General features: G+C 50.2%; 2 protein-coding genes across 3 annotated transcripts in view; both read left to right on the forward strand.

Moving 5' to 3' along the window:
- CCNA2 (cyclin A2) overlaps positions 1-3,188 on the forward strand; it is a 52,373-nt gene extending 49,185 nt beyond the window's left edge. For both annotated transcript variants that reach the window (XM_068114411.2, XM_068114412.2), the window contains exons 8-9: positions 2,273-2,406; positions 2,760-3,188. In XM_068114411.2, coding sequence (XP_067970512.2) covers positions 2,273-2,406; positions 2,760-2,826 — 201 coding nt within the window. In that variant the 3' untranslated portion in view covers positions 2,827-3,188. The remainder of the gene's footprint in view (positions 1-2,272; positions 2,407-2,759) is intronic.
- Positions 3,189-11,335: 8,147 nt separating this feature from the next.
- LOC137425707 (GRB2-associated-binding protein 1) overlaps positions 11,336-14,425 on the forward strand; it is a 142,795-nt gene continuing 139,705 nt past the window's right edge. Inside the window, exon 1 of the mRNA XM_068114408.2 lies at positions 11,336-11,425. The gene's annotated coding sequence lies outside the window, so the exon portion shown is untranslated. The remainder of the gene's footprint in view (positions 11,426-14,425) is intronic.

A 14,425-nucleotide genomic window follows, 5' to 3' on the forward strand; every position in this document is an offset into this window, starting at 1 on the left:
CCAGGACGGCCGCCACCATATATGTCTGAACCTTGTGAGCGAAATATCTTGAAAAATAAGCGAAGTACCTTCTGGTGTGTGGGTGTATCTTGGCATTAGGAAGAACGCTATTGAAAATTGGGTCGCCACGTCAAAATCCAAGATGGCCGCCTCCATGTATGTCTGACCCTTGTAAGCGAAATATATCATAGCATGTTTTCTGCGTGTTCCACTTTGTCAACTCACATCACTTCCCCGACGGGGGACCTAGGCTTAACGCTTGTATTTTTTAATTCCTCATTCCCCATTCGTATGACCGCATAGATCTGCGCCATGAGGTCCTGCACATTCATTCCTCCCAATTGCACAGCGAGGGCAGCCCCTGCTGCCATGTGCGAGGCGCCATTTTGTGCCCCTCTAACCTCGTGCGAGGCGCCGCCATCTTGTGCGCCTGCAACCCCCGCTACCGCACGCTCATTACTCTCCTCCAATTCCTCCCTGGGGTCCTGGATTGCCTCTAACTCCTCTTCTACCTCCCCTACTGGCATCCGATCGCCTTGATCATCCATGGCACGATTTAATTTCGTTGTTAATAAAAATTTCGGCCGCTCCAAATTTTGACAATTTTTCCGATGGATTAAAATTTGGTCCGGGCTTCAAATCCCACTCCTCGACACCAATTGTTACGGAACTCAGAGATGGCACTCCCCTTAGAAAGGGGGGGTTAATCCCCTTGGCCTGTTAAGCTGGCCGTCTCTGGTCCTGGTACTTGTAACGCTCTTTTGCGGGGTGGAATTGATCAGGGCTATTGGTCAAGGTTTTCTCCCGAATACCTTCACCAATCCCTCCGCAAAACAGAGACAAGTACCGCTCGAACCACGGACAAGATGGTATTTGCCGAGCGGTTTAGCAATCCGCGGCTCGAGCCATTAACAAAGGACTAACCCGATTCCGAGCGTTGGCCGAATCGTGCCACAGGTATTCAATCAGGGAAAAGACTAAAGCGATCGGGGAAGAATGAAACCAAAAGGGTAAGAAATAACAGACATTTATTAATTATGTACAAAACCAAAGAACCAAAGGAGAAACGAAAGTAATATACAGAAGAAGAAGAAGAAGACACAGGGAAAACCTTAAAACAATCTTATATTATTCCCCAGGACAACAAACAGACTTACACGAAAGGGGAATATCAGGCAGGAATGACTGGAAGAAGGGATGAGGAGGCCCAGGCAGACGGTGGGCGTCGAGGTCCGGCTCCAGGAGTCGACTCGCGTCGTGGTGGGAAACCCTGGCAGGCAGCGAGCGCGTATCGTTCACCGCGAGCGGACGTTGCATTCAGCGATGGGATTGGGATGCTCAGTCTTCTCACGCGTCTCTCTCCGCCTTCTCTTGAACCCTCTCATTCAGGTTGCACCTTCTCACCCAACTCCAGATCACGTCTCTCTGCCTTCTTCGTAAAAAGGCTTTGCGCTCGTCCTTATATTACGCGTGTTGCAATCAATGCACGCTTCATGGAGCCACGCCCGCGATGGTCTTTCGGCGGCCCTGGTTGGCTGGTGGGGGCTCGGTGGCCCCCCCTCAGGTGCATCGGCGTGCCACGCCCGTGATCTGGCGGCTCCGCCCCCTTCTTTCTCGGCTTGACCGCATGGCTAATGGCGGCTTGGGGCCAACCCGAATCAGGCAAGGAGCAGCGAACGCTGCTGGCAAGCGAAGTACTGGGGCCTATCTTATTTGATTAATGCAACGCAGATTCAACTACTGGGAACAGATCCTTAACTGAAACACATAATAATGAAATAACTACGAAGAGGTCCTATGGTTCGCTACGTGTTGTTCATGGACTAACTAGGGTGTGATCTTTAGCAAACCAATGGATGGGGATATTTACAGGGGAACATTTATAAGGGACACATTTACTAAAATTTATTCGTGAAGGTTCTAAAAACCGTAACAATATTGTCTGGGCCATTTTAGGATTTCTGTGTTGAATAAGCTAAGATTTAGTAATTTTTTTCAGCTTTTTTTTGTTTTGTTCCCACTGCAAACCAAAGAAATACAAATGTGGATACCAAAATATTTTTTTGTTTCAACATTTTTCTGAAAGAAATGGTGCATTATCCGAAAAAAGTGCAAGGGTGCCAATATTTTTGGCCACGACTGTATGTCGTGGGTGTCATCTTAGCGCAGGAATCTTCCGCTTGTTTTGGGTTGCTTGGTTGTTGCTTAGTATAACGGACTGTAGCCAATTATAATGGCCTCATTTTTGCTCTTTCCTAACTGCCCTTTCTAGCCAGAGACCTTGACTCGCTTCACGAGCTACACATTGGAGGAACTGCGGCCTTGCATCATTGATCTGCACCGGGCACACCTTGCAGCGCCACAGCATCCGCAGCAGGCCGTACCTGAGAAGTACAAGTCGTCGAAGTAAGGTTTAGTCGGTATCGTAGCTTGTAAGAAAGGACCATCTGTGAAGGCCGGAGTTTGCAGTCTGTCATTTAAATGAGGAACATCCACATTGTATGCCTTGCTATTCCAAAGCGGATCCTAAGCTGGTGCTCGGTCTGCTCTGATTTACAGTGGCATGCTATTTTGTAGATTTCCACATTTCCTGTGTCTCAGGTTTTCCAGCATTCCTTTTGATTGTTTTGATTTATTTTTTTTTCCTGACTGCTTTTGAATTTTTCTAATTCTGTAAAATATTTGCTTTGGTACTGTATATTGCTTTGGAATGACTTAAATATTTTGAAAGATGCTGATTGGGGGTTTGGCTTCCGCAGGTATCATGGTGTCTCGCTGCTGAAACCTCGAGAGACTCTACCTCTGGATCTTGCCAACGGCTCGTAATACTGTGATTGGTGGATTGAAAGTGGAGCATTTGTCCAGTGATTTGATTTTATTACTTTTTAAAAAAAAATTCAAAATGGAGATTGTAATTGGTGGGATACGTGCCGCGATGCTTGAATGAAATGCATTACTTCCAACTTGACTTGTATTTTGGGTAGTCCAATGTGGCTAACCAAATAGTCACCTTGAACATTTTGTAAAGGATTTTAAATCTGCTTTTCTTCGTGTGCATTTTATTACAAGTTTTCTACATTGGATTGCTTAGTCAACCCTTTTACTGCAATTTCCACATTTTTTTGCAATATTCCAAGAGAGTCTTGCCTCCCAGTTTGACTGACTATAAATAAACCTAGGTATCCATGCTTGATTGTTTCTGCTATTTACTTGCTTTGAATAGTTGTAACAATGGATAAAGTAGGCATATCATATCGTGGATGCCCTAGATCCCAAAACGGTACTTTTCTATTTAAGCGGAACCGACCTCACTGAGGATAACGCTTCACAGATGAAGCGGCACTTGGCTAATTTGCACGAATTGACACCTGAGGGGTTGGCGTTCATTTTCTGTGCATGTTCTAACACGGCGGCATTGAAATAGTATTTATTTTTCTTTTTTGTATGCAAGATCGAGGCTCATGTAAGAGCTAACATCAATCACCAAAAAAAAACTGACAAACATACAATAAAGGGAGTGGGAGACAAGATGGGGAGAGAGGGGGAAGCACAGGCACATCGAAAGATCCGTGGGGGGGGGGGGGATCAAAGGTATAAAAACAAAAAACCTAAAACAACCTAACTAGATCGCAACTCATGTGGAGCGCATACTCCCGCCGTGGGTGGCCGCTGCTGAGCCCTATCTTCCAATGGTAAAAAAATCTTTCAAAAAATTCCTGGATCCAGAATAATATCCTGAGCTTCACCAAAAACTAATCGATTCTTCCTTATCCCAAGGGCAATCATCCACCAACTTTCATCCAAATCCGTTCAGAACTTTTTCAGATGTCTTGTTCACGAACATACGCACACCCACACACGGACGGACACGATCGAATGCATTACTCCCTGGCGGGAGTAATAAAAGGAGCGGGAGACAAGTGGGGGAGAGAGGGAACCACAAAAGCAAAGGCGTAATGGATAGAACAGTGGAGAACAGTAACATCGGTATATCTGTGGAAGGGAGAGGACAGAGGGGGGGGGGGGGGGGGACACGGTATAAACAAATGTACACTACTAGGACTTTCAGGAAAGAAAACGGAATTTGAAAAAGGTGTATTAACGGGGGTAGAAAAGATTTGGGTTTTGGATGGGGAAGATGAGATGGTGAACAGATTTTTTTTAAAGACCTCGCGAGAAGAGAGGGGATTGAAGAGCATGTGGGGGATTGTTCCAGAGGCGGGAAAAAGAGGGCTGAAAGAGTGAAGGTGAGCAGAGAGTCTTGATTTTGGCAGTTTCACCAGAAGAGGGTTGCAGGCAGATCTTGTGCGACCTGTAGGAATATTTGGGGGACAGAGCACAGACAGGGGAAGGGGGGGGGGCTAGGCTAGGCCGGAGAGGAGTCGGTAGAAGATAGAAAGACCACCAACCTGCCTGCGGTGAGAGTGAAAGATCCTCAGAATCGGCTTCATCATGGGAGATTCCAATGATTCTGAAAGCTTTGGTTTCTGCAGCATGAATGCAGTGCCTGGAGACGTGTTTCTACAGCTACAGCATCTAAAAGCACCCGAGCCAGGTGTGAGGCAGGAGCACTGGCCCAGAGGGGAGAGCAGTTTTCCAGATGGTCTATTTGGAGATTATTTCCCAATTTATTCCTCCAAGGGTTGTCGATTGAATCCAAATGTCTGCACAGGGATTCAAGGTGTAATGGATTAGATTTGTCAACACTATTGAGCAAGCCTGGTGTTGGCTTCATGGTTAAGGTAGCTGCCTTCAGATCTTGGGTTCTTGTGTTTCAGCTGATGTTGTGCCGTTTAATAACTGGCAGAATTCGAATCGAATCGGACCGGGGGAAGGCAAATTGGGAATTGCATCGGGAATGGCAATTAAATTAAAATTGGAACGGAATGACGAGTGTCGAAATTTAGATGGGGAATGCCTGCAGGTGAACGTGGAGTGCTCACAGGTAGATGGGGAGACCATGTGTGGAGGTAAATGGAGGATGTTTCCCACATCGTGGCCTGGAGATGTATCGGGGCCGGGTGGATGTCAACACCCCAGCCGAGGGAGCAATTTGAATCCTTGCAGCACCAGGGCGGTGGTGCAGAGCAAGAGGGGGTAACTATTGGGGGTCCGTGTGGTGGAGCTGGTCCAGGTATTTATTGATCAAGGCCTGTCGGGCCAGAAATGATGTGTGATGATGATGGGGATGACGAGCATGATTTGATCCAGCGGCTGGGACCTGGGACAGTCCCGTGGAGGTGGTTTGATCAGGCCCAAAGGAGTTTGGGGGAGGAGGCGAGTCAGTCCGAGGAGGTGGTTGAAGTGACCGAAGGGACCCTCACCACGCACTGTGGTTTGCTGGCGGAGGCTCCGAAATTGCAGAACCAGTTGGGGGAGTGTGTTGGCTCCGGGCTGGATTTGGCCATTGGAGGATCGGGAGATGGAGCCTCGGGAGATTTGGTCCCTGTAGGAAATTTGGACCAGCTGCAGGGAGGGGCAGAACAACCTGAGGGATTTGTTACCTGTAACTGCAGTTTGGGATGGGAAATCAAAATTTCTAAAAAGAAATCTAAAATAAAATTTAAATGGGAATGTGATTTGGAGCAGCCATGGAGGGAGTTGGTGCCCGGGCTGATGAATTTGGACCAGTGGAGGTCGTTCGGGATGGCCTTGGGGAAAAGTTGCCCCTTTGTAAATTTGGGGATGCCAGCCAGCTGGGGAGCTGGGCTGGCCAGATTTGGACGTGGGGTCCAGCCGTGGGTGTCATGGTACGACTTGGGCCCCACGGGGGGTCTGGTGGAGTGTGGCGTCCCTTGTCCATCGGGGCGCCGGACCCTGGTGGGGGTTAAGACCTCCGGGGGGGGGGGGGGGGGAGGGGTCCGAGGTGGTTTCTCAAGCCTGGGATGGCATTTATTGAGGACCACTCGGGGGAGGTGTTGTGGGTCGCGCTTTGGTGGTGGTACTGCGGACGGCCAACTTGGGCCTGGTGTGGTGACGACCCGGGCATGCGGCCTGACACCCTCCTCGTGAGACTCTGGGACAGCTGGCATGTGGTGGCCTGCCATGCCGTGCTGGTCGATGGACGCGGGTCAAACCGAATGGACAGGGATGGACATAGCCTGCCGGACAACCATTGGGGCATCTGTGGAACGTGATGGTGTGAGAGTGACCTTTCACAGATGTTCCGTTATGATTTGTGGACTCTCGGTTTGGGAAGAGAGCCATGGAAGTGTTGAATTGGGAATGTGTAAAGTGCCGAGCATATGGGCCATGCTCGGCTGGCATGTGTATGGCAAAGCATCTTTCTTTGGTGAGTAGTAAAATGTAAAAAAAATGTTTGGCATGTGTAATCTGAGGGTAGATGCAAATTTAAGGGTGAATTTTGTGAAGAGAAATGGTTGACACTGCACAGTGGCACCATTATTGTGTGTAGACCAAAGTGTTGGAGGCCGTGATAAAAATTGCCAGGTTAGCAGGACACAACCTTCAACTGGTTGCGGGGGCGACCGCCAATATTTGGGACGCGGGGTTATGGGGATGTAGTTGTGTAGCCTGAGCCTCAACGTGGTGCTGTGCGTGTCCGAGGTGTGTGGACCATGTCTTCTGGGTGGGTCTCCTGGTGGAGCATGGCTGTCGACTGGACCTTGGTGTGGTCAAGTGTGGGTGGGCACTGGGGGATGAGGGTGGCGTAGGTGACGTGAGGGGAATGCCACACACTGCGACCGTCTCTCCCAGGGCCGAGGTTGTGTATGCGGTAGTGTGTGTTGTGGCAGCAGGTGCTCACCACATTGGCCAGCTGGGGCTGGTGCAGCCGTGGTCCTCACAGGGGGGCCGAAGGATGGATGGTAGGTCGCACCCTTGTGGACACTCATGGGCCATGTTGGCGTTTTGACTGCTCACCTTGTCCCGATGACCCTTGCACGGAAAAGGTGCAGAGCTGTCGTAGGCACATGTAGTTGTTTAGAACAGTTCACCGTTGGATGCGGTTCCACATACCTGCCAGTTTCGTGGGGAGAAAAGTGACATCTGGAAGAAGTTGATTGGTCCAATGATAAATTTTGGGATTCTGTCGGGTGGATGGCACTTTGGACCTGTCCAACCAGCAATTACCTGCATATCAAGGTAGGGGTAAGGCCTTGATGGTTACTGTCCCAGGCTTCAGGACTTTCTTATTAAATTGGGGACATGTAATTTGGAGTTGGGGGCGGGTGAGAGTGATGACATGGCCGGTGAGGGGGATGGAATGTGTTCCACAGAGTCTTGTGAGTGGCGTCTGTTTTTGTGTTGTGGTTATGTGTTTTGATGGGGTCGTGAGGGTGGAGATAATGGATTGTGATGATTATTGTGTTTTGAGATGTATTGGTTAAATGTGAATGGGGATTTCACAATGGCAGGCCATGGCAACTTTTTGTAACATCTCTGGAAATTTGTTGGAGAAGTGAATGGCAGCGGGGGAGGAAATGTGTTTTGGGGATTTTGTGTGTGTCCGCAGGTACAGCTCAAGCTCTGAGGAGCGATGCCTGCGGCCCCCCTCTGTGGCAATTACCCCTGGTAGCCGGTGGTATCTGGAAATTGGAGCTCGTCGGTGGAGGGTCTGGTTGGGCTCCTTTGGGTAAGGGAGACTCCCGGCGACCCGTGTAGCTGCGCTGAAGCAGGAGGCCCTCACCGGCGGGGTATCGGTGGAAAGGGCTGTTTGACTGTCACGGGCCAAGAGGTAAAAGGGGGGGGGGGGGGGAGGGGGCAATGAACTTGTAAGTCAGTTGACTTGTTTTTGGACTGCGGGCACCACAGCCTGAACCGCCCCCACCTTCTTACTTGTGCGGTACCTCCCCGCTGCCGAGTTGAGAAATGCACACACACAATATGACATCTATGCCATGGTCCTGCAGGGGGGTGAATAAGTGCTTGGCAATGATTTAAGTGTTGTGATGATTTTTGGAATGTATATGAGTGGTTAAGGGTTTGTGTTGTGTGAATGAGGGTGAAATCCACCGAGCCATGTCACTCACCTGTAACACCAGGACAGGGCCTGCGGAAATTGAGGGGTGCATTGGGATGGCCCCACAGGTAAGGTTGCGTCTTGTGGCATCCACCGGGGGGTGTGGTATGTAGACTGGGGTCTGTACAAATTTTTGAAGTTTTGAATAAGGTTAAGTTTGTGGTTAAGGTAGGATTTTTGTGTGTTGTTTGTTGCCTTCCACTACAGGAATGTCCAGAATCATTGTAAATATTTGAAATGTGCATATTTGATTGCATGATTGTTTAAGGGGGTTAGCATGTTAAGGAGAATAGGTAGGAAGCTCCGGCTCACTTCCCACAGCCCTCCTGCTTTATTTGATAGGCTAATTAAGTGTGAGACAGTAATATAAGTGTTAAGACTGGAATGGTAGCGCCTGCAGTGAATCGGAGGGGGGGGGGGGGGGGGAGGGCTGTGTTATGAATTTGGGTAGAGGAATATCTAGAGCCAGATAGATCTGCACAGGTAGGTATTCGACTGTCGTGATAGGGAATCTATATGTAATTAATGTGTAGCCCGGATGTCGGTATAAGTCGTATCTGTGTCCCCGCCGTGAGGTGGGTGGGGCATGCTAATTAGTACAGGGATTATGGATAAAATTCCTTTGTTTGTCGTTCCCTCTGTCGCCAATCAAGTGTCCATTATGGCAATGCACTCATTTAGACACTTAGATAGGTCCCTTAGTGCACACATTAATTAAATCCCATCCCTTACAAAAAGAGGCACCGGAAAGACGAGCAGGAAGCGGCCGCGTACGACGCCGGCATGGGCGTCAAACATCGTGCAAGGCAGGCTATCAACACGCCCAGGGAACGTGTGATTGGTTGGTGCGGAAGGCGCGGACCTTCAGCCAATCAGCGCGGAAGGCGCCGAACGTCCATTTAGAAGGGGGTCGCTAATTGGAGGAAGAGAGCCGCTGACGTCGGAAGGTGGGAAACACCACGAAGAATCGAGGCTCTGATTGGTAATGCGCCAGAACTGACGTCACACCGCGCGTGACAAAACGTCTGGTTCACGGGCATTTCGCCCCTTCACGCTGGACCCTTCGTGCTTCGTGTTGGAGATCGCGCCTTCGTGCTTGTGTGGCTCTGCGCTGGACCCTTCGTGCTTTGTGTTGGAGATCGCCCCTTCGTGCTTGTGTGGCTCTGCGCTGGACCCTTCGTGCTTCGTGTTGGAGATCGCCCCTTCATGCTTGTGTGGCTCTGCGCTGGACCCTTCGTGCTTCGTGTTGGAGATCGCCCCTTCGTGCTTGTGGCACTGCGCTGGACCCTTCGTGCTTCGTGTTGGAGATCGCCCCTTCGTGCTTGTGTGGCTCTGCGCTGGACCCTTCGTGCTTCGTTTTGGAGATCGCCCCTTCGTGCTTGTGTGGCTCTGCGCTGGACCCTTCGTGCTTCGTGTTGGAGATCGCCCCTTCGTGCTTGTGGCTCTGCGCTGGACCCTTCGTGCTTCGTGTTGGAGATCGCGCCTTCGTGCTTGTGTGGCTCTGCGCTGGACCCTTCCTGCTTGAAGCTCTCTCTGCGCTGGACTCTTGGAGATCTGTTGGTTCTTCTTCCCTGCGTGGCCGTTGGCATCTTCCCCGAGTCTTTGTGGTGCTTTTGGTCCTTGGTGCTTTTGGTGCTGTGAGCAAACGGACCTCGTGTGCGACCGACGAGGAGCTTGGAGCAGGGCGTGCCGCTGAGCGGGTCGCTCAGGGCCTGGCAGAGCGCGCGAACGAGGCGGACTGAGGCTTCTTCGCGTCGGGGCCGCGTTGGACGATGGACGCACCACTGCGGACAGTTAAGCACCACATCTCACACAAATACACGACGAATGAATGAATGAATGATCGTTTTAAGGCCATTTTGCACACCAGAGCGGGGGTTAGCCTTGCGGGTCCCATGACAATCATGGTTCCCTGTTTGAGGCAATGTTTTTATGGCCGGATGCCCTTCCTGACGCCAACCCTTGGTCACGCTCTTACGATGCGCAGGGATACGGTGTACCTATTCTAAATCGGGGTACACACCGTGATCATTCATCCCAGCAAGCTGGTACTCACTTTGCCGACCTCAGACGGATGACAGGCTGAGTCAACCCCCCTGGCGTTAATTCAGCGATCGACTGGGATTCGAACCCAGGATCCTAGGATCCCAAGCCGGCACCCTAACCGCTAAGCCAGCGCCAGGCTTAAATACACGACGAATGTTTTATTTTATTAATTCATTTCCTTTTTGTCGTATTTGAAGTCTGTGTGGGGACGTCCCAATTTAGAATTAGGTTTTATCGTCGTGTTTCCTTGTTCTCGGGTTCTGTTGAATAAACGTGTTTATTTTTGTACATTTTACCCTGGATTCCCGTTTGAGTTCATGTCCCTCTACAGGTACGTGCTTGCCGCTTCTTCTTCCTTCTTCCTCCCGTGCTTGTTGGTCAAATCCGCCATTGATCGTCGCCTCGAGTAAAGCCCGTTTGGTCATCTGCGGTCCTACGGTGTTAACCGAAGGGATTCACGCGACAGTATTCAAGAGATGAATGGTACAAGCAATCAAAATGTACAAGGGATCAACATGTACAAGGGATCAACATGTACAAGGGATCAACATGTACAAGGGATCAACATGTACAAGGGATCAACATGTACAAGGGATCAAAATGTACAAGTGCTTTCACAAAGCGCACGGACAAAGAGCAGAGTTATCGCGATCTACCTGGCGTATACTCCTTACCTATATAAACATTGCAAGCGTGCCCATCAGACTCATTACGCGGAAGGGTAGATAAAGAAAAAGAGGACGGAGCAGAGCAAGGCTTTCACGACCTCTTGGCTCAACGAGCTCGGGCTGAGGAGGCCATGTTTTTCTTTTGCTGAGGTGAAGTGTAAAGAGGAGGAATTACTTTAAGGTGTGTGCTGAGGAGGTGCGGGTATGGTGCAGAAGGAAAATGGAAAGGGGTGCGTATCTGTAGGGTCTCTCTGAAAATAACGGGTTGGTGGCGGCTTTGCCTTGTTGAGATCATTGTGCATTCAAAGTCGACAATTGGAGAGAGAAAGATTTCATGTACCACAAGATAATTGGTCTGGCCATGTCGGAAGTGCACTCCGCACAGCACCTGGATCACTCGCTCTCCCAGCGCTAAGTCCCGCCAGCTCCGACCCGTCTTTCGCGGTATACCATCTGACCAAACGAAGAATCACCGATGGCGTGTCTCTGTCTGTGACCTGTCACTTAAATAGCGGCTGGGCGGGGGCGGAGCTTTGGCGGTTATCAGGGCTGTCTGTAGGCGTGGTTATAGGAATTGCGGCACATCCATTGGTGCAACCACGGGCTCCCGAGAGAAGTCGCCTCCTCGCGAGTTTCCCGTCGCACAATTGGCGTCATTACCAAGCACAACGAGCCATGGCTCTGAGGTCGTCACTTGACTGAGCTGGCAGCTTTCGGCTGCACCTTGGAGGTGTGATTGTACGCTGGGTGTCTAACAAACATGACAGGCAATCAGAGGAAGCATCAGGGCGACTGAATAAAGGTTATTGAGTGATCGGCCATTTGCGCTTCGTGTTACCGACTTTTGAATCATCAAAGATCGAAGTGCTCACCGATGGGCATCGCATGGTCATTGGGGACTCCGAAGGTGGCGGCGGCCGTCTGCTGTGGTTGGTGTGCTGATTGTAGCTGGCAGTGGTAGAGGTGGCGTGGTGGGGTTTTAGTTGTGGTTGATGTGATGATTGTGGCTCGTAGTGGTGGTCTTTGAGTTGTGGTTGATGTGCTGATTGTGCCTGGCAGTGGTAGAGGTGGTGTTTGAGTTGTGGTTGATGTGCTGATTGTGGCTGGCAGTGGTGGAGGCGGCATGGTGGTGTTTGAGTTGTGGTTGATGTGATGATTGTGGCTGGTAGTGGTAGTGGTGGTGTTTGAGTTGTGGTTGATGATATGATTCTGGCTGGTAGTGGTAGTGGTGGTATTTGAGTTGTGGTTGATGTGATGATTGTGGCTGGCAGTGGTAGTGGTGGTGTTCGAGTTGTGGTTGATGTGATTATTGTGGCTGGTAGTGGTAGTGGTGGTGTTTGAGTTGTGGTTGATGTGATATGATTGTGGCTGGTAGTGGTAGTGGTGGTATTTGAGTTGTGGTTGTGATGATTGTGGCTGGTAATGGTGGTGTTTGAGTTGTTGTTGATGTGATGATTGTGGCTGGTAATGGTAGTGGTGGTGTTCGAGTTGTGCTTTTTCTGATCTTCATTTAGTCCATACAGCAAAATCTCCAGTTTTTATAAACTGAAAAGTTGAAGGAGTAGACTGTAGGCTCCTACGCGAGTCGAAAGGATTGACGCGACAAAAGACGGGAATTCGTCCGAGTTTCTTTATTGAGCAAAACCAAAACTCGGGTACTCTGAAAAGCCCGTTTATCGGGCAGCAATATATTGTTGCGGATATGAGGACTATTTTTTTTTGATTGTGTGTATTATTATTATTGTTATTATTAGTCTGCGCCTCCTGCCTCCGGAGCTGTGTAAAGGTCAAAGGGCGTCCCATAATTAGTCCATAAAGCATCCACACCACAGCCAATCATAGAATACCCCTGTTCAACAGTTATATCTTATTATGTGTTTTAGGGTAAGGCTGTGTCTCCCATTAATTGAAATACTCCATTGCACCAGTGAAAGAGATAGATTCCCTTCATTCCCATTCCCAAAACCTCCATTCCCCCTTTTCGTCAATTGCCATTCGCATTGCCAACTGCATTTTGGGCGGTTTTCTCTTCATCCGCCATTGACCACGAGGCAGGGTTGGGGAAGAAAGGCGGGTCCCCACCTCGTCATAGAGGGGAGGAGTGAGTCAGCCCCACTCGACCAACCACGAACAAGGGGTTGGACTTGGAGAGGGTGTGGAGAGAAACATCGAGGAGGTTCGCGAAGGTTGAGGGGCGGGGTCTATATAACTCGCAGGCAGGGCGTGTCCAAAAGAGATGAGATTTTACAGAGAGACGAGAGGGAGTCCAAGGAGTTGAGTCCGAGAGAAGTCCAGAGTTGCGCTGCAGATCGAGCCACCGAAACTGCACTCACTGCAGATCGAGCCACCGAAACTGCACTCACTGCAGCTCGAGCCACCGAAACTGCACTTACTGCAGCTGGAGCCACCGAAACTGCAGCCACAGCAGCGTGAGGCCTGGACGGCAGTTTGGAGCAGGGCCGCGAAGGAGCGGCGGCTGCCCAATGAGTCGATCGGTTGTAGGACCAGTTGGACCTCCCTATCCCGCCAGCCATCCATCTCCCGCCAGTCCTATCATCATTCCCCGCGTGAGTCTGTCCTTGTTTGTTCTGTCCCTGGGTTAATTAAGACTGTAGGTAAGCTAGCGTTGCACTGTGTATCTAATCTCGTCTGTAAATAAACGTGACTGCTTTCTTCCTACTTATATGTGTAAATAATAAATCCAATTACTCTTCTGTACGTCTTCTTCCTCTTTGTATTCGGTAGCTTTAGAGTTTTCCCGATTGAATAGCGGTGGCGCGATCCGGCCAAAGTTTGGGGCAAATCGGGTATTAATCAAGGAAGCACTGTTCGGTCGCGGTAATACCACCGCTCGGTCAAAATAACATCTTTAACCGCGTCTGTAACAATATATATGCAATCAAACACGTCATGCCGGAGCGTTTGCCCGGGAAAGGCGAGACCGGGCGTGCCCGGGTGGCCTGGGCGAGCCCTGGAAAGGCAAGTCTGGACATGCCCGGGAAAGGCGAGTCTGGGCGTGCCCGGGCGGCCTGGGCGAGCCCGGGAAAGGCAAGTCTGGGCATGCCCGGGAAAGGCGAGACTGGGCGTCCCTGGGCCGTCTGGGCGAGTCCGGGAAAGGCGAGTCTGGACATGCCCGGGAAAGGCGAGACCGGGCGTGCCTCGGCGGCCCGGGCGAGCCCGGGAAGGGCGGCCCGGGCGAGCCCGGGAAAGGCGAGTCCGGGCATGCTCGGGAAAGGCGCGTCTGGGCATGTCCAGGCGGCCTGGGCGAGCCCGGTACAGTGATCGCTCCCTGGTTGCGTCTTCGGCAGGTGTAAGGCGATTGTGTATTCTCAGCGGCAACCGCTACAAAGTAAAAATAAAGCTTCCAGGTTCCATAAACTTTTTCCATTTATCATTTTGATTGGATGATGATGATGATGATGATGATGATGTCTGGTTCACCTTCCAAGAGTTGTTTTTATTGATGATGATTTACAGTAAATGTGAAGTGACGTGTCAAAGGAGACACTTGGAAACAAAAAAGAGTCAAAACTGAGAATGTTCTTTCAGATCCAGCAAATCATCGCGTTATTTCCCAATTAATTATTTTTTTTCTAACGGTTTGAACTTGGGACGGTATTTTGTGGGGATATTATATACTTTGTATAATTATAATACACTTTGGGGGTTTCGTTGGTGATCCGATCTTTCAAGACTGCTGAACTCGATCTATGGAATACGAAACGTATGA

This window comes from Myxine glutinosa, chromosome 4 (assembly GCF_964187855.1).
Source record: "Myxine glutinosa chromosome 4, kmMyxGlut1.1, whole genome shotgun sequence".
Classification (NCBI taxonomy): domain Eukaryota; kingdom Metazoa; phylum Chordata; class Myxini; order Myxiniformes; family Myxinidae; genus Myxine; species Myxine glutinosa.